The following is a 20,153-nucleotide window of genomic DNA, read 5'->3' on the forward strand; positions in this document are numbered from 1 at the left end:
TAGGGATGAGGCTAGGGTTAGGGTTGAGCTGGGATGTGGACATGAGGCTAGGGTTAGGGATGAGGCTAGGGTTAGGGTTGAGCTGGGATGTGAACATGAGGCTAGGGTTAGGGATGAGGCTTGGGTTAGGGTTGAGCTGGGATGTGAACATGAGGCTAGGGTTAGGGATGAGGCTAGGGTTAGGGTTGAGCTGGGATGTGAACATGAGGCTAGGGTTAGGGATGAGGCTAGGGTTAGGGTTGAGCTGGGATGTGAACATGAGGCTAGGGTTAGGGATGAGGCTTGGGTTAGGGTTGAGCTGGGATGTGAACATGAGGCTAGGGTTAGGGATGAGGCTAGGGTTAGGGTTGAACTGGGATGTGGACATGAGGCTAGGGTTAGGGTGAGGCTAGGGTTAGGGATGAGCTGGGATGTGGACATGAAGCTAGGGTTAGGGATGAAGCTAGGGTTAGGGTTGAGCTGGGATGTGAACATGAGGCTAGGGTTAGGGTTGAGCTGGGATGTGAACATGAGGCTAGGGTTAGGGATGAGGCTAGGGTTAGGGATGAGGCTAGGGTTAGGGTTGAGCTGGGATGTGGACATGAGGCTAGGGTTAGGGATGAGGCTAGGGTTAGGGATGAAGCTAGGGTTAGGGTTGAGCTGGGATGTGGACATGAGGCTAGGGTTAGGGATGAGGCTAGGGTTAGGGATGAGGCTTGGGTTAGGGATGAGGCTTGGGTTAGGGTTGAACTGGGATGTGGACATGAGGCTAGGGTTAGGGATGAGGCTAGGGTTAGGGATGAGGCTTGGGTTAGGGTTGAGCTGGGATGTGGACATGAAGCTAGGGTTAGGGATGAGGCTAGGGTTAGGGATGAGGCTAGGGTTAGGGATGAGGCTTGGGTTAGGGTTGAGCTGGGATGTGGACATGAGGCTAGGGTTAGGGATGAGGCTAGGGTTAGGGATGAAGCTAGGGTTAGGGTTGAGCTGGGATGTGAACATGAGGCTAGGGTTAGGGATGAGGCTAGGGTTAGGGATGAAGCTAGGGTTAGGGTTGAGCTGGGATGTGGACATGAGGCTAGGGTTAGGGATGAAGCTAGGGTTAGGGTTGAGCTGGGATGTGAACATGAGGCTAGGGTTAGGGATGAAGCTAGGGTTAGGGTTGAGCTGGGATGTGAACATGAGGCTAGGGTTAGGGTTGAGCTGGGATGTGAACATGAGGCTAGGGTTAGGGATGAGGCTAGGGTTAGGGATGAGGCTAGGGTTAGGGTTGAGCTGGGATGTGGACATGAGGCTAGGGTTAGGGATGAGGCTAGGGTTAGGGATGAAGCTAGGGTTAGGGTTGAGCTGGGATGTGGACATGAGGCTAGAGTTAGGGATGAGGCTAGGGTTAGGGATGAGGCTTGGGTTAGGGATGAGGCTTGGGCTAGGGTTGAACTGGGATGTGGACATGAGGCTAGGGTTAGGGATGAGGCTTGGGTTAGGGTTGAGCTGGGATGTGGACATGAGGCTAGGGTTAGGGATGAGGCTAGGGTTAGGGATGAGGCTTGGGTTAGGGTTGAGCTGGGATGTGGACATGAGGCTAGGGTTAGGGATGAGGCTAGGGTTAGGGATGAAGCTAGGGTTAGGGTTGAGCTGGGATGTGAACATGAGGCTAGGGTTAGGGATGAGGCTAGGGTTAGGGATGAAGCTAGGGTTAGGGTTGAGCTGGGATGTGGACATGAGGCTAGGGTTAGGGATGAAGCTAGGGTTAGGGTTGAGCTGGGATGTGAACATGAGGCTAGGGTTAGGGATGAGGCTTGGGTTAGGGTTGAGCTGGGATGTGAACATGAGGCTAGGGTTAGGGATGAAGCTAGGGTTAGGGATGAACTGGGATGTGAACATGAGGCTAGGGTTAGGGATGAGGCTAGGGTTAGGGATGAGGCTTGGGTTAGGGTTGAACTGGGATGTGGACATGAGGCTAGGGTTAGGGATGAGGCTAGGGTTAGGGTTGAGCTGGGATGTGGACATGAGAATAGGGTTAGGGATGAGGCTAGGGTTAGGGTTGAACTGGAATGTGGACATGAGGCTAGGGTTAGGGATGAGGCTAGGGTTAGGGATGAGCTGGGATGTGGACATGAGGCTAGGGTTAGGGATGAGGCTAGGGTTAGGGATGAAGCTAGGGTTAGGGTTGAGCTGGGATGTGAACATGAGGATAGGGTTAGGGATGAGGCTAGGGTTAGGGATGAGGCTAGGGTTAGGGTTGAGCTGGGATGTGGACATGAGGCTAGGGTTAGGGATGAGGCTAGGGTTAGGGATGAAGCTAGGGTTAGGGTTGAGCTGGGATGTGAACATGAGGCTAGGGTTAGGGATGAGGCTAGGGTTAGGGATGAAGCTAGGGTTAGGGTTGAGCTGGGATGTGGACATGAGGCTAGGGTTAGGGATGAGGCTAGGGTTAGGGATGAAGCTAGGGTTAGGGTTGAGCTGGGATGTGGACATGAGGCTAGGGTTAGGGATGAAGCTAGGGTTAGGGTTGAGCTGGGATGTGAACATGAGGCTAGGGTTAGGGATGAGGCTTGGGTTAGGGTTGAGCTGGGATGTGGACATGAGGCTAGGGTTAGGGATGAAGCTAGGGTTAGGGATGAGGCTTGGGTTAGGGTTGAACTGGGATGTGGACATGAGGCTAGGGTTAGGGATGAGGCTTGGGTTAGGGTTGAACTGGGATGTGGACATGAGGCTAGGGTTAGGGATGAAGCTAGGGTTAGGGATGAGGCTTGGGTTAGGGTTGAGCTGGGATGTGGACATGAGGCTAGGGTTAGGGATGAGGCTAGGGTTAGGGATGAGGCTTGGGTTAGGGATGAGGCTTGGGTTAGGGTTGAACTGGGATGTGGACATGAGGCTAGGGTTAGGGATGAGGCTAGGGTTAGGGATGAGGCTAGGGTTAGGGATGAGGCTTGGGTTAGGGTTGAGCTGGGATGTGGACATGAGGCTAGGGTTAGGGATGAGGCTAGGGTTAGGGATGAGGCTAGGGTTAGGGATGAGGCTTGGGTTAGGGTTGAGGCTAGGGTTAGGGATGAGGCTAGGGTTAGGGTTGAGCTGGGATGTGGACATGAGGCTAGGGTTAGGGATGAGGCTTGGGTTAGGGTTGAACTGGGATGTGGACATGAGGCTAGGGTTAGGGATGATGCTAGGGTTAGGGATGAGGCTTGGGTTAGGGTTGAGCTGGGATGTGGACATGAGGCTAGGGTTAGGGATGAGGCTAGGGTTAGGGATGAAGCTAGGGTTAGGGTTGAGCTGGGATGTGGACATGAGGCTAGAGTTAGGGATGAGGCTAGGGTTAGGGATGAGGCTTGGGTTAGGGATGAGGCTTGGGTTAGGGTTGAACTGGGATGTGGACATGAGGCTAGGGTTAGGGATGAGGCTAGGGTTAGGGATGAGGCTTGGGTTAGGGTTGAGCTGGGATGTGGACATGAGGCTAGGGTTAGGGATGAGGCTAGGGTTAGGGATGAGGCTTGGGTTAGGGTTGAGCTGGGATGTGGACATGAGGCTAGGGTTAGGGATGAGGCTAGGTTTAGGTTTAATGTCCCCTACAGTACCTACCTGTGGTTTGGAGAGGAGTAGGGTCAGGCACCATGATAGGGTTAGGGTCGGGGTTAGATTCAGGGTCAGGGTCAGGGTTAGGGTTGGGGTCAGGGTCAGGATCGGGGTTAGGGTCAGGGTTAGGGTCAGGGTCAGGGTTAGGGTCAGGGGGCAGTGATAGCGTTCCTACCTGTGGTATGGAGAGCAGTAGGGCCAGGCCCCAGGCCGTCATGATAGGGGTGTTCCAGCGCGACACGGACCCACCACGGTAGGCTTGCAGTGGGCAGCAGATGGCATAGTGCCGATCTACCGTCATGGCAACGATCATATAGGAGGACGCGAACATCCCTACGATCTGCAGGTACTTTACTGAGCGACACAGAAAATCCGGCCCCTTGAACCTTCCTGTGATGTCCCATACCAGCTGGGGAAGTACCTAAGGGACGGACAGGAAACAGGAGGATATTCAACTTTGCTATGTTAGATACTAGCATACTACTTAGAATCCATTAATCAATACATGATGCTAGTGTGGACATAGAAACAGAGTAGACTAGCTCCTAAAGCAATGGAATAAAAAATAATATTTATTTGAATGATCAGGCCATTTCCATTGTGTTTTGAGAACTGCGCCCAATCCACAACACAATGGTGGGCGAATGTGTGCTTAACTGACAGGTCCACACTCAATACATAAGTGCAGCCAGTATGTCAGTGCGTTAGAGGGTTGGGGAATAGTTGACTCATTCATATTGTTGTAATCAAAGCCATTAGTAAACATACTAGAGTGGTCATGCTAGCTAGCTGCACCGTAACAATATGTCCTCATTACATAGATCACTCATAGGCTACTGATGTTGAGTGCACCAATGTGGTGCCTAGCAACCAGAACAGGGTTGGGATCAATCTCAAGAAAACTGGAGTCGACTCCATACCCTGAGGTGTCAGTCTCACCTGGAACAGCGCCACCACCAGGTCAGCAAGACACAGGTTGACCATGAACAGGTGCATGGGAGCGTTTTGTTTCCTCCTGCGAAGCAGCACCCACAGTACAAAGCCGTTTCCCAGGGTAGTCAGGGCCAGTACCAGGCCCAGCACCCCTATCTCGGCCCGGGCCAGGCCCAGATCCCTCACCCTGGGCTGGGGTAAGGCTTGGGGCGTGGTGGTTGAGGCGTTCTCTGGGATAATCCAATAGTAGGACCCTGCGCCTCCATGAGAACTGTTGAGGGACGTGAAGTCGGAGAAGAGGGAGGAAGTGAGGTTGTTTCTTCCTGCCGTCGCAGATGTCAGAGAGGAGTGGCCTAATCCATCCCAACCCGTTTTCTCTGAGATACTTTCCATGCCTAAGTAATAACAAAAATAAAACAACAGAAACCTTAGAAAAATAATAATGATAAAATCGCTTCCTGAGTTTGTTTGTGGAGGGAGAGGGCACAGAGGGCCTGTAGAAATAACCGAGTGCTAAATCCCAACTCCGGTCTCTACAAGGAGCATGCGAGTCACAAGCTTACCTTGTTTGTTTACGTTAAAATAAACATTTTGGGTTAAGATCTGATAGTAAACCATTGGTTTGTTAGTTTGGGATAATCCCATTTTTATTCAATTATATTCAATTGCCCCCCAATTTGCTGGACAGACGAGTTGTCTTACTATCCCTCTCCCCTTCCTTCCTACGTCTTATCACTGTCTCTGTCCAGACATCTTGTCAAAACTTCTGCCATCTTTCATTGACTTCTTCCAAGGTCAATATAACAGGCACAAACTCTGTGATTTTGGGAATAGAGCTTCATGCTTCTAGCAAGGAAATGGAAGAGCGAGAGAGACAGAGAGAGAGAGAGAGAGAGAGAGAGAGAGAGACAGAGGGAGAGTGAGTGAGTGAGTGAGTGAGTGAGTGAGTGAGTGAGTGAGTGAGTGAGTGAGACAGCGAGACAAAGAGTGAGAGAGAGAGAGAGATATATATATATAGAGCGATAGAGACAGCAAGAGAGAGACAGAGTACTAAAATAGGCCCCATTAGGACCAGCGCAGACTCTTTGTTTCATTGATTGTGATCTTCCTGGTAGGTTTTGTCATGAAGATTTAAATAACTTTTACAGGGCATTTCATTGTCTTGTTATAAAACAAACATTTGACGGCCTTATCATTCATCACCATTAACACAAAAATATTATGTTTGAACAATACAGTCAAACACAATATTTAATCAAACAAGTCAAATATTGTCATGTGATTCAACTTTTCAACGTATTGCATATTTCCTGTCAGTGTGTATGTAGGTCAGTAAAGCTGTGCTTTTATGGAACACTTCTACAGTATAGACGGGTTGGTTGTTTAGCAATTAAATCAAGGTGTACTATGGGACGAAATAGAACAGGTTGGCTTCAATTATTGACAACATGTAAGCTATATTTTGTCTCCAATGTTAATCGAAAACATAAATAAATTAGCACAATTAGCACTTGTTTGTCAAATACATTGTTACAGATGTTGGTTATCTAGATAGCGAATGTTAGTCATATTAACATTGATATGAAATCAGTCAAAACATCCAGAATCACAACAACAGGCTGACGTCTGCGCTATGGAAGTGCGCACATCGTTTTTGTGATGTTGTCAGCTAACCCATCTATGTCTGTTGGTAACAGTTCCACAGTGTTGGTAACAGTTCTACAGTGTTGGTAACAGTTCTACAGTGTTGGTAACAGTTCCACAGTGTTGGTAACAGTTCTACAGTGTTGGTAACAGTTCTACCGTGTTGGTAACAGTTCTACAGTGTTGGTAACAGTTCCACAGTGTTGGTAACAGTTCTACAGTGTTGGTAAAAGTTATACAGTGTTGGTGTAACGGTCTGAGTGTAGTGGGTGAGGAGTCAGGCGCAGGAAGCAGAGAGTTCAGGGGAGTGCTATTTTAATGCACTGAGAAACGCTGAGCATAAGCCAACCCTCACAAAAACACAGGGCGTACTGAACAAACAAATGCCCCAAACAGGGGGACTTAAACTGTCCAGGGAAAAACCCACAAAATGGGAAAACACAAAACCCATAGACGTGCACACAAGTACACTAAACAGATGGTCACAATAATTAATCCCGCACAAGGAACCCTGCGGGCCGGCTGACTAATAAAGCCTTACTACCTAACTCAAAACAGGTGCACACAATCAACACATAAGGAGGGGGAGGAAATAATCAGTAGCAGCTAGTAGGCCGGCGACGACGACCGCCGAGCGCCACCCGAACGGGAAGGGGAGTGTCCTTCGGTCGGAGTCGTGACAGTTGGTAAAAGTTCCAAAGTGTGTATGTTGGTAACAGTTCCACAGTGTTGGTAACAGTTCTACAGTGTTGGTAACAGTTCCACAGTGTTGGTAACAGTTCTACAATGTTGGTAACAGTTCCACAGTGTTGATAACAGTTCTACAGTGTTGGTAACCATTCTACAGTGTTGGTAACAGTTCCACAGTGTTGGTAACAGTTCCACAATGTTGGTAACAGTTCTACAGTGTTGGCAACAGTTCTACAGTGCGTCTGTTGGTAACAGTTCCACAGTGTTGGTAACAGTTCTACAGTGTTGGTAACAGTTCCACAGTGTTGGTAACAGTTCTACAGTGTTGGTAACAGTTCCAAGCTTTTGCTAACAGTTCTACAGTGTTGGTAACAGTTCCACAGTGTTGGTAACCATTCTACAGTGTTGGTAACCATTCTACAGTGTTGGTAACAGTTCCACAGTGTTGGTAACAGTTCCACAGTGTGTCTGGTGGTAACAGTTCCACCATGTGTCTGGTGGTAACAGTTCTGCAGTGTGTCTGTTGGTGACAGTTCTACAGTGTGTCTGTTGGTAACAGTTCCAAAGTGTTGGTAACAGTTTACAGTGTTGGTAACAGTTCTACAGTGTTGGAAACAGTTCTACAGTGTTGATAACAGTTCTATAGGGTGTCTGTTGGTAACAGGTCTACGGTGTGTCTGTTGGTGACAGTTCTACAGTGTGTCTGTTGGCAATAGTTCCACAGTGTTGTTAACAGTTCTACAGTGTGTCTGTTGGTAATAGTTCCACAGTGTTGGTAACAGTTCTACAGTGTGTCTGTTGGTAACAGTTCTACAATGTTGGTAACAGTTCTACAATGTGTCTATTGGTAACAGTTCCACAGTGTTGGTAACAGTTATACATTGTGTATGTTGGTAACAGTTCCACAGTGTTGGTAACAGTTCTACAGTGTGTATGTTGGTAACAGTTCCACAGTGTTGGTAACAGTTCCACAGTGTTGGTAACAGTTCCACCATGTGTCTGTTGGTAACAGTTCTGCAGTGTGTCTGTTGGTGACAGTTCTACAGTGTGTCTGTTGGTAACAGTTCCAAAGTGTTGGTAACAGTTTACAGTGTTGGTAACAGTTCTACAGTGTTGGAAACAGTTCTACAGTGTTGATAACAGTTCTATAGGGTGTCTGTTGGTAACAGGTCTACTGTGTGTCTGTTGGTGACAGTTCTACAGTGTGTCTGTTGGCAATAGTTCCACAGTGTTGTTAACAGTTCTACAGTGTGTCTGTTGGTAACAGTTCTACAATGTTGGTAACAGTTCTACAGTGTGTCTATTGGTAACAGTTCCACAGTGTTGGTAACAGTTCCAAAGTGTGTCTGTTGGTAACAGTTCTACAGTGTGTCTGTTGGTAACAGTTCTACCGTGTTGGTAACAGTTATATTTTGTGTATGTTGGTAACAGTTCCACAGTGTTGGTAACAGTTCCAAAGTGTGTCTGTTGGTAACAGTTCTACTGTGTGTCTGTTGGTGACAGTTCTACAGTGTTGGTAACAGTTTTACAGTGTTGGTAACAGTTCTACAGGGTGTCTGTTGGTAACAGTTCTACAGTGTGTCTGTTGGTGACAGTTCTACAGTGTTGGTAACAGTTTTACAGTGTTGGTAACAGTTCTACAGGGTGTCTGTTGGTAACAGTTCTACAGTGTTGGTAACAGTTCTACAGTGTGTCTGTTGGTGACAGTTCTACAGTGTGTCTGTTGGTAACAGTTTTACAGTGTTGGTAACATTTTTACAGTGTTGGTAACAGTTCTACAGTGAGTCTGTTGGTAACAGTTCCAAAGTGTGTCTGTTGGTAACAGTTCTACAGTGTTGGTAACAGTTCTACAGTGTGTCTGTTGGTAACAGTTCCACAGTCTTGGTAATTGTTCTACAGTTTTGGTAATAGTTCCACGGTGTTGGTAACAGTTCCACAGTGTTGGGAGCAGTTCTACAGTTTTGGTAACAGTTCTACAGTGTGTCTGTTGGTAACAGTTCCACAGTGTAGGTAACAGGTCTAGGTAACAGGTCCACTGGGTTGGTAACAGTTCTTCATTGTTCATAACAGTTCTACTCTGTTGGTAACAGTTCTACAGTGTGTCTGTTGGTAACAGTTCCACAGTGTTGGTAACAGTTCTACAGTGTGTCTGTTGGTAACAGTTCTACAGTGTTGATAACAGTTCTACAGTGTGTCTGTTGGTAACAGTTCCACAGTGTTGGTAACAGTTCTACAGTGTTGATAACAGTTCTACAGTGTGTCTGTTGGTAACAGTTCCACAGTGTTGGTAACAGTTCTACAGTGTTGATAACAGTTCTACAGTGTGTCTGTTGGTAACAGTTCCACAGTGTTGATAACAGTTCTACAGTGTGTCTGTTGGTAACAGTTCCACAGTGTTGGTAACAGTTCTACAGTGTGTCTGTTGGTAACAGTTCCACAGTGTTGATAACAGTTCTACAGTGTGTCTGTTGGTAACAGTTCTACAGTGTGTATGCTGGTAACAGTTCCACAGTGTTGGTAACAGTGCCACAGTGTTGGTGACAGTTATTTAGTGTTGGTAACAATTCTACACTGGTCTGTCTGTCTAACTCTCTCCTTCTGTCTGACATAAATCCTGCTTTCAGTTGTTTTCATTCTCATACTTTCCCCGGCTTGATATGACTTCTTCTCCCTCTATCCCACTCTCTCTGTATCCCTCTCTCCCTCTCTCTTTCTCCGTATCCCTCTATCTCCCGCTCTCTCCCTCTATCCCCCCGTCTCTCTCTCTCTCTCTCTCTCTCTATCCTTCTCTGCCTGTATCCCTCTCTATCTCTATCCCTCTATCCTTCGCTCTCATAATCTTTCTCATCCCTCGTTTATACCCCATACATTCCTCCTCTCCCTCTCTTTTTTCTCTCTCATGTTCTTTCTCTCTCTCTTTTTTCTCTCTCTTGCCTTCCTATGTTCACATTCTTTCTCTCCCCTCCAATCACACCCTCTCTTGACTTGATCCCAATAAAATCCAGTTTATTTTCTCCCATGTATAAATAAATAGCACAAAAGTAAATATAATTGATATGAATGAAACTGACAATTTGAGAAACAGAGTCGTGGGATAGGGAGACCAAATAAACAGACAGACAGAGAGAGAGAGAGAGAGAGAGAGAGAGAGAGAGAGAGAGAGAGAGAGAGAGAGAGAGAGTGCTGAGAGTATGGGTAGAGGGAGCGTAGTGGCAGCTGAGGCAAGCTACCCAGATTAGATGTAAGAATAACAGAATAGGTGAAGACAGATGAAAGATAAGGCAGGTGGAGGAGAAGGTGGACAATCAAACAAGAAGAAGAAGAAGAAGAAGAAGAAGAAGAAGGGACAGGTAACTAGGTCATAATAGTTCTAGAATTACCATGGTGACAACAGGTGTGACATGACTGATGTTATCAGGAAGTGGGATGTAAAATCCATCTGAATATACGTTTTATATACCGGTATTTATTTACATGTATATAACCTTTCTTTAACCAGGCGAGTCAGTTAAGAATCACTAGTTATTTACAATAACAGACTACCTGGGTATAATACTCACTTTGAGAGTAGGGAGGTCAGGTTGTTCTGGAAATATATATTTGGAAACGTACATAGCTCCACTCATATTATTTCTTAATTGGGTATGACTAACAAGAAATTACAAGGTTTGCAATCAGTTCTACAACAGCCACTTAATGGGCAATTTGCTGCTAGAAATAATGTTTATACTGCCTGGTAAGCGTGATAATACAGCATGACTTATTCTTCTAAAGTGTTACCAACTGTCCTGCTCTCTGCCAAAGGAATGTATCTGTAGAGAAGACCTGGGTTCAAATACTATTTGAAATATTTCAAATACTTTGAGCTTTTGCACTATACTGTCTAGATTACCAGATGGGCAGGGTTTAACGTTTTGGGTATATTATATTGGTCCATTAAGCCAGACAAGTTTAATCAAGTACAGATAAAGTATTTGAAATGATTTAAAATAGTATTTGAACCCAGGTCAGCTGTAGAGGCGTGACAACGCAACACAGCTGCATCGCTCTAACCTTGGCCCATGGGCTGGCCCACTCTGCTCAGCAGGCAGGGAGTGATTAAGAGAGAAGAAGAAGAGCAGAACCAGTCTCTTTCTCTCTGAAGTGTGGGTGTGTGTGCGCGTGCACGTTCGTACATCTGTGTGTTTGTGTGTGTGTGTGTGTGTGTGTGTGTGTGTGTGTGTGTGTGTGTGTGTGTGTGTGTGTGTGTGTGTGTGTGTGTGTGTGTGTGTGTGTGTGTGTGAGTGCACGCCCGTGTGTGTGTGGTACAATATGCGTATGTGGCAATATCAGGATAAAGTGACAGTTTAAAATCAGCAAGGGGGGCACAATTTTGGAGGGTTCTTGCGTTGGAATTATTTTGAATCCTGCTTATATCACGCAAAACCACAATAAACATCAAGTTCATATGCCGAAACTCCAAGACCATTGATTGAGTACTTTTTGATATAACAGCCTATAAGCCTATCTCCACTGGACTGTGTCAGCACAATGGACAGCACCGTACACACTAAAGCCGTTATGGTCATTAATAGAGGCTACGAGAGAGATACAGCTTACGTGAATGCAGCCCTACCGTCAGATGTCTTACCAAAATAATTCAAACTAAATGCTGACAGTAGTAGCCAAGTTATTTATGCATGCAAACAAAAATACTGAATAGCGGTTTGGCTTAGAGTACTGACAAGCTGTGAACGAATGAATGCGAAGAGAACATAACAGCCATAGCAAGTCAGTCTAGTAAACAAAATATTACATTGATAAAGGCATTACAAAATCTACTATACATTTAGTTACATGAACAGTAAACAAAAACAACTAAAAGAAGGTGAATGGAGATCCAAATAACCAAAACACAGTCTACAGACTACTACAGTGTGATACAGCCCACAGACTACTACAGTGTGATACAGCCCACAGACTACTACAGTGTGATACAGCCCACAGACTACTACAGTGAGACACAGCCCACAGCCTACTACAGTGAGACACAGCCCACAGCCTACTACAGTGAGACACAGCCCACAGCCTACTACAGTGAGACACAGCCCACAGACTACTACAGTGTGATACAGCCCACAGACTACTACAGTGTGATACAGCCCACAGACTACTACAGTGAGACACAGCCCACAGCCTACTACAGTGAGACACAGCCCACAGCCTACTACAGTGAGACACAGCCCACAGCCTACTACAGTGAGACACAGCCCACAGACTACTACAGTGTGATACAGCCCACAGACTACTACAGTGAGACACAGCCCACAGCCTACTACAGTGAGACACAGCCCACAGACTACTACAGTGTGATACAGCCCACAGCCTACTACAGTGAGACACAGCCCACAGCCTACTACAGTGAGACACAGCCCACAGACTACTACAGTGTGATACAGCCCACAGCCTACTACAGTGAGACACAGCCCACAGCCTACTACAGTGAGACACAGCCCACAGACTACTACAGTGTGATACAGCCCACAGACTACTACAGTGTGATACAGCCCACAGACTACTACAGTGTGATACAGCCCACAGACTACTACAGTGAGATACAGCCCGCAGACTACTACAGTGTGATACAGCCCACAGACTACTACAGTGAGACACAGCCCGCAGACTACTACAGTGTGATACAGCCCGCAGACTACTACAGTGTGATACAGCCCACAGACTACTACAGTGAGATACAGCCCGCAGACTACTACAGTGTGATACAGCCCACAGACTACTACAGTGAGACACAGCCCGCAGACTACTACAGTGAGACACAGCCCGCAGACTACTACAGTGTGATACAGCCCACAGACTACTACAGTGAGACACAGCCCGCAGACTACTACAGTGAGACACAGCCCGCAGACTACTACAGTGAGACACAGCCCACAGACTACTACAGTGAGATACAGCCCGCAGACTACAACAGTGAGACACAGCCCACAGACTACTACAGTGAGACACAGCGCACAGACTACTACAGTGAGACACAGCCCACAGACTACTACAGTGAGACACAGCCCGCAGACTACAACAGTGAGACACAGCCCACAGACTACTACAGTGAGACACAGCGCACAGACTACTACAGTGAGACACAGCCCACAGACTACTACAGTGAGACACAGCGCACAGACTACTACAGTGAGACACAGCCCACAGACTACTACAGTGAGACACAGCCCGCAGACTACAACAGTGAGACACAGCCCACAGACTACTACAGTGAGACACAGCCCACAGACTACTACAGTGAGACACAGCCCACAGACTACTACAGTGAGACACAGCCTACAGTCTACTACAGTGAGATACAGCCCACAGACTACTACAGTGAGACACAGCCCACAACCTACTACAGTGAGACACAGCCTACAGTCTACTACAGTCAGACACAGCCCACAGACTACTACAGTGAGACACAGCCCACAGACTACTACAGTGAGATACAGCCCACAGACTACTACAGTGAGATACAGCCCACAGCCTACTACAGTGAGACACAGCCCACAGACTACTACAGTGAGATACAGCCCACAGACTACTACAGTGAGACACAGCCCACAGACTACTACAGTGAGACACAGCCCACAACCTACTACAGTGAGACACAGCCCACAACCTACTACAGTGAGACACAGCCCACAGACTACTACAGTGAGACACAGCCCGCAGACTACAACAGTGAGACACAGCCCACAGACTACTACAGTGAGACACAGCCCACAGACTACTACAGTGAGACACAGCCCACAGACTACTACAGTGAGACACAGCCTACAGTCTACTACAGTGAGATACAGCCCACAGACTACTACAGTGAGACACAGCCCACAACCTACTACAGTGAGACACAGCCTACAGTCTACTACAGTCAGACACAGCCCACAGACTACTACAGTGAGACACAGCCCACAGACTACTACAGTGAGATACAGCCCACAGACTACTACAGTGAGAAACAGCCCACAGCCTACTACAGTGAGACACAGCCCACAGACTACTACAGTGAGATACAGCCCACAGACTACTACAGTGAGACACAGCCCACAGACTACTACAGTGAGACACAGCCCACAACCTACTACAGTGAGACACAGCCCACAACCTACTACAGTGAGACACAGCCCACAGACTACTACAGTGAGACACAGCCCACAACCTACTACAGTGAGACACAGCCCACAGACTACTACAGTGAGACACAGCCCACAACCTACTACAGTGAGACACAGCCCACAGACTACTACAGTGAGACACAGCCCACAACCTACTACAGTGAGACACAGCCCACAACCTACTACAGTGAGATACAGCCCACAGACTACTACAGTGAGACACAGCCCACAGACTACTACAGTGAGACACAGCCTACAGTGAGACACAGCCCGCAGACTACAACAGTGAGACACAGCCCACAGACTACTACAGTGAGACACAGCCCACAGACCACTACAGTGAGACACAGCCCACAGACTACTACAGTGAGACACAGCCTACAGTCTACTACAGTGAGACACAGCCCACAGACTACTACAGTGTGATACAGCCCACAGCCTACTACAGTGAGACACAGCCCACAGCCTACTACAGTGAGACACAGCCCACAGACTACTACAGTGTGATACAGCCCACAGCCTACTACAGTGAGACACAGCCCACAGCCTACTACAGTGAGACACAGCCCACAGACTACTACAGTGTGATACAGCCCACAGACTACTACAGTGTGATACAGCCCACAGACTACTACAGTGTGATACAGCCCACAGACTACTACAGTGAGATACAGCCCGCAGACTACTACAGTGTGATACAGCCCACAGACTACTACAGTGAGACACAGCCCGCAGACTACTACAGTGTGATACAGCCCGCAGACTACTACAGTGTGATACAGCCCACAGACTACTACAGTGAGATACAGCCCGCAGACTACTACAGTGTGATACAGCCCACAGACTACTACAGTGAGACACAGCCCGCAGACTACTACAGTGAGACACAGCCCGCAGACTACTACAGTGTGATACAGCCCACAGACTACTACAGTGAGACACAGCCCGCAGACTACTACAGTGAGACACAGCCCGCAGACTACTACAGTGAGACACAGCCCACAGACTACTACAGTGAGATACAGCCCGCAGACTACAACAGTGAGACACAGCCCACAGACTACTACAGTGAGACACAGCGCACAGACTACTACAGTGAGACACAGCCCACAGACTACTACAGTGAGACACAGCCCGCAGACTACAACAGTGAGACACAGCCCACAGACTACTACAGTGAGACACAGCGCACAGACTACTACAGTGAGACACAGCCCACAGACTACTACAGTGAGACACAGCGCACAGACTACTACAGTGAGACACAGCCCACAGACTACTACAGTGAGACACAGCCCGCACTACAACAGAGACACAGCCCACAGACTACTACAGTGAGACACAGCCCACAGACTACTACAGTGAGACACAGCCCACAGACTACTACAGTGAGACACAGCCCACAGCCTACTACAGTGAGACACAGCCCACAGACTACTACAGTGAGACACAGCCTACAGTGAGACACAGCCCACAGACTACTACAGTGAGACACAGCCCACAGACTACTACAGTGAGACACAGCCCACAGCCTACTACAGTGAGACACAGCCCACAGACTACTACAGTGAGACACAGCCTACAGTGAGACACAGCCCACAGACTACTACAGTGAGACACAGCCCACAGACTACTACAGTGAGATACAGCCCACAGACTACTACAGTGAGACACAGCCCACAACCTACTACAGTGAGACACAGCCTACAGTCTACTACAGTCAGACACAGCCCACAGACTACTACAGTGAGACACAGCCCACAGACTACTACAGTGAGATACAGCCCACAGACTACTACAGTGAGATACAGCCCACAGCCTACTACAGTGAGACACAGCCCACAGACTACTACAGTGAGATACAGCCCACAGACTACTACAGTGAGACACAGCCCACAGACTACTACAGTGAGACACAGCCCACAACCTACTACAGTGAGACACAGCCCACAACCTACTACAGTGAGACACAGCCCACAGACTACTACAGTGAGACACAGCCCGCAGACTACAACAGTGAGACACAGCCCACAGACTACTACAGTGAGACACAGCCCACAGACTACTACAGTGAGACACAGCCCACAGACTACTACAGTGAGACACAGCCTACAGTCTACTACAGTGAGATACAGCCCACAGACTACTACAGTGAGACACAGCCCACAACCTACTACAGTGAGACACAGCCTACAGTCTACTACAGTCAGACACAGCCCACAGACTACTACAGTGAGACACAGCCCACAGACTACTACAGTGAGATACAGCCCACAGACTACTACAGTGAGAAACAGCCCACAGCCTACTACAGTGAGACACAGCCCACAGACTACTACAGTGAGATACAGCCCACAGACTACTACAGTGAGACACAGCCCACAGACTACTACAGTGAGACACAGCCCACAACCTACTACAGTGAGACACAGCCCACAACCTACTACAGTGAGACACAGCCCACAGACTACTACAGTGAGACACAGCCCACAACCTACTACAGTGAGACACAGCCCACAGACTACTACAGTGAGACACAGCCCACAACCTACTACAGTGAGACACAGCCCACAGACTACTACAGTGAGACACAGCCCACAACCTACTACAGTGAGACACAGCCCACAACCTACTACAGTGAGATACAGCCCACAGACTACTACAGTGAGACACAGCCCACAGACTACTACAGTGAGACACAGCCTACAGTGAGACACAGCCCGCAGACTACAACAGTGAGACACAGCCCACAGACTACTACAGTGAGACACAGCCCACAGACCACTACAGTGAGACACAGCCCACAGACTACTACAGTGAGACACAGCCTACAGTCTACTACAGTGAGATACAGCCCACAGACTACTACAGTGAGACACAGCCCACAACCTACTACAGTGAGACACAGCCTACAGTCTACTACAGTCAGACACAGCCCACAGACTACTACAGTGAGACACAGCCCACAGACTACTACAGTGAGATACAGCCCACAGACTACTACAGTGAGATACAGCCCACAGACTACTACCGTGAGACACAGCCCACAACCTACTACAGTGAGACACAGCCCACAGACTACTACAGTGAGATACAGCCCACAGACTACTACAGTGAGACACAGCCCACAACCTACTACAGTGAGACACAGCCCACAGACTACTACAGTGAGATACAGCCCACAGACTACTACAGTGAGACACAGCCCACAGACTACTACAGTGAGACACAGCCCACAACCTACTACAGTGAGACACAGCCCACAACCTACTACAGTGAGACACAGCCCACAGACTACTACAGTGAGACACAGCCCACAACCTACTACAGTGAGACACAGCCCACAGACTACTACAGTGAGACACAGCCCACAACCTACTACAGTGAGACACAGCCCACAGACTACTACAGTGAGACACAGCCCACAACCTACTACAGTGAGACACAGCCCACAACCTACTACAGTGAGATACAGCCCACAGACTACTACAGTGAGACACAGCCCACAGACTACTACAGTGAGACACAGCCTACAGTGAGACACAGCCCACAGACTACAACAGTGAGACACAGCCCACAGACTACTACAGTGAGACACAGCCCACAGACTACTACAGTGAGACACAGCCCACAGACTACTACAGTGAGACACAGCCTACAGTCTACTACAGTGAGATACAGCCCACAGACTACTACAGTGAGACACAGCCCACAACCTACTACAGTGAGACACAGCCTACAGTCTACTACAGTCAGACACAGCCCACAGACTACTACAGTGAGACACAGCCCACAGACTACTACAGTGAGATACAGCCCACAGACTACTACAGTGAGATACAGCCCACAGACTACTACCGTGATACACAGCCCACAACCTACTACAGTGAGACACAGCCCACAGACTACTACAGTGAGATACAGCCCACAGACTACTACAGTGAGACACAGCCCACAACCTACTACAGTGAGACACAGCCCACAGACTACTACAGTGAGATACAGCCCACAGACTACTACAGTGAGACACAGCCCACAGACTACTACAGTGAGACACAGCCCACAACCTACTACAGTGAGACACAGCCCACAACCTACTACAGTGAGACACAGCCCACAGACTACTACAGTGAGACACAGCCCACAACCTACTACAGTGAGACACAGCCCACAGACTACTACAGTGAGACACAGCCCACAACCTACTACAGTGAGACACAGCCCACAGACTACTACAGTGAGACACAGCCCACAACCTACTACAGTGAGACACAGCCCACAACCTACTACAGTGAGATACAGCCCACAGACTACTACAGTGAGACACAGCCCACAGACTACTACAGTGAGACACAGCCTACAGTGAGACACAGCCCACAGACTACTACAGTGAGACACAGCCCGCAGACTACAACAGTGAGACACAGCCCACAGACTACTACAGTGAGACACAGCCCACAGACTACTACAGTGAGACACAGCCCACATACTACTACAGTGAGACACAGCCTACAGTCTACTACAGTGAGATACAGCCCACAGACTACTACAGTGAGACACAGCCCACAACCTACTACAGTGAGACACAGCCTACAGTCTACTACAGTCAGACACAGCCCACAGACTACTACAGTGAGACACAGCCCACAGACTACTACAGTGAGATACAGCCCACAGACTACTACAGTGAGATACAGCCCACAGACTACTACAGTGAGACACAGCCCACAACCTACTACAGTGAGACACAGCCCACAGACTACTACAGTGAGATACAGCCCACAGACTACTACAGTGAGACACAGCCCACAGACTACTACAGTGAGACACAGCCCACAACCTACTACAGTGAGACACAGCCCACAACCTACTACAGTGAGACACAGCCCACAGACTACTACAGTGAGACACAGCCCACAACCTACTACAGTGAGACACAGCCCACAGACTACTACAGTGAGACACAGCCCACAACCTACTACAGTGAGACACAGCCCACAGACTACTACAGTGAGACACAGCCCACAACCTACTACAGTGAGATACAGCCCACAGACTACTACAGTGAGACACAGCCCACAGACTACTACAGTGAGACACAGCCTACAGTGAGACACAGCCCACAGACTACTACAGTGAGACACAGCCTACAGTGAGACACAGCCCACAGACTACTACAGTGAGATACAGCCCACAAACTACTACAGTGAGACACAGCCTACAGTGAGACACAGCCCACAGACTACTACAGTGAGACACAGCCCACAGCCTACTACAGTGAGACACAGCCCACAGACTACTACAGTGAGACACAGCCCACAGACTACTACAGTGAGACACAGTCCACAACCTACTACAGTGAGACACAGCCCACAGCCTACTACAGTGAGATACAGCCTACAGCCTACTACAGTGAGACACAGCCCACAGACTACTACAGTGAGGCACAGCCTACAGCCTACTACAGTGAGACACAGCCTACAGCCTACTACAGTGAGATACAGCCCACAGCCTACTACAGTGAGACACAGCCCACAGACTACTACAGTGAGACACAGCCTACAGTGAGACACAGCCCACAGACTACTACAGTGAGACACAGCCTACAGTGAGACACAGCCTATAGCCTACTACAGTGAGACACAGCCCACAGCCTACTACAGTGAGACACAGCCCACAGCCTACTACAGTGAGATAGAGCCCACAGCCTACTACAGTGAGACACAGCCCACAGACTACTACAGTGAGATACAGCCTACAGCCTACTACAGTGAGACACAGCCCACAGCCTACTACAGTGAGATACAGCCCACAGACTACTACAGTGAGACACAGCCCACAGCCTACTACAGTGAGACACAGCCCACAGACTACTACAGTGAGACATAGCCCACAGCCTACTACAGTGAGATACAGCCCACAGACTACTACAGTGAGATACAGCCTACTACAGTGAGACACAGCCTACAGCCCACAGCCTACTACAGTGAGATACAGCCTACAGCCTACTACAGTGAGGCAGCCTACAGCCTACTACAGTGAGATACAGCCCACAGCCTACTACAGTGAGACACAGCCCACAGACTACTACAGTGAGATACAGCCCACAGACTACTACAGTGAGACACAGCCTACAGTGAGACACAGCCCACAGACTACTACAGTGAGACACAGCCCACA

The 20,153-nt window shown here is 48.5% G+C and overlaps 1 protein-coding gene across 1 annotated transcript in view; it reads right to left on the minus strand.

The window, feature by feature from the left end:
- Positions 1-20,153, minus strand: part of LOC115124849 (vasopressin V2 receptor-like) — a 69,479-nt gene that overhangs the window by 24,456 nt on the left and 24,870 nt on the right. The window contains exons 2-3 of the mRNA XM_065020874.1: positions 4,489-4,877; positions 3,725-3,970 (exon numbers count right to left, since the gene is read on the minus strand). Of these exons, the coding sequence (XP_064876946.1) occupies positions 3,725-3,970; positions 4,489-4,875 (633 nt within the window). The 5' untranslated portion in view covers positions 4,876-4,877. The remainder of the gene's footprint in view (positions 1-3,724; positions 3,971-4,488; positions 4,878-20,153) is intronic.

Source organism: Oncorhynchus nerka, linkage group LG7, assembly GCF_034236695.1.
Source record: "Oncorhynchus nerka isolate Pitt River linkage group LG7, Oner_Uvic_2.0, whole genome shotgun sequence".
Lineage (NCBI taxonomy): Eukaryota > Metazoa > Chordata > Actinopteri > Salmoniformes > Salmonidae > Oncorhynchus > Oncorhynchus nerka.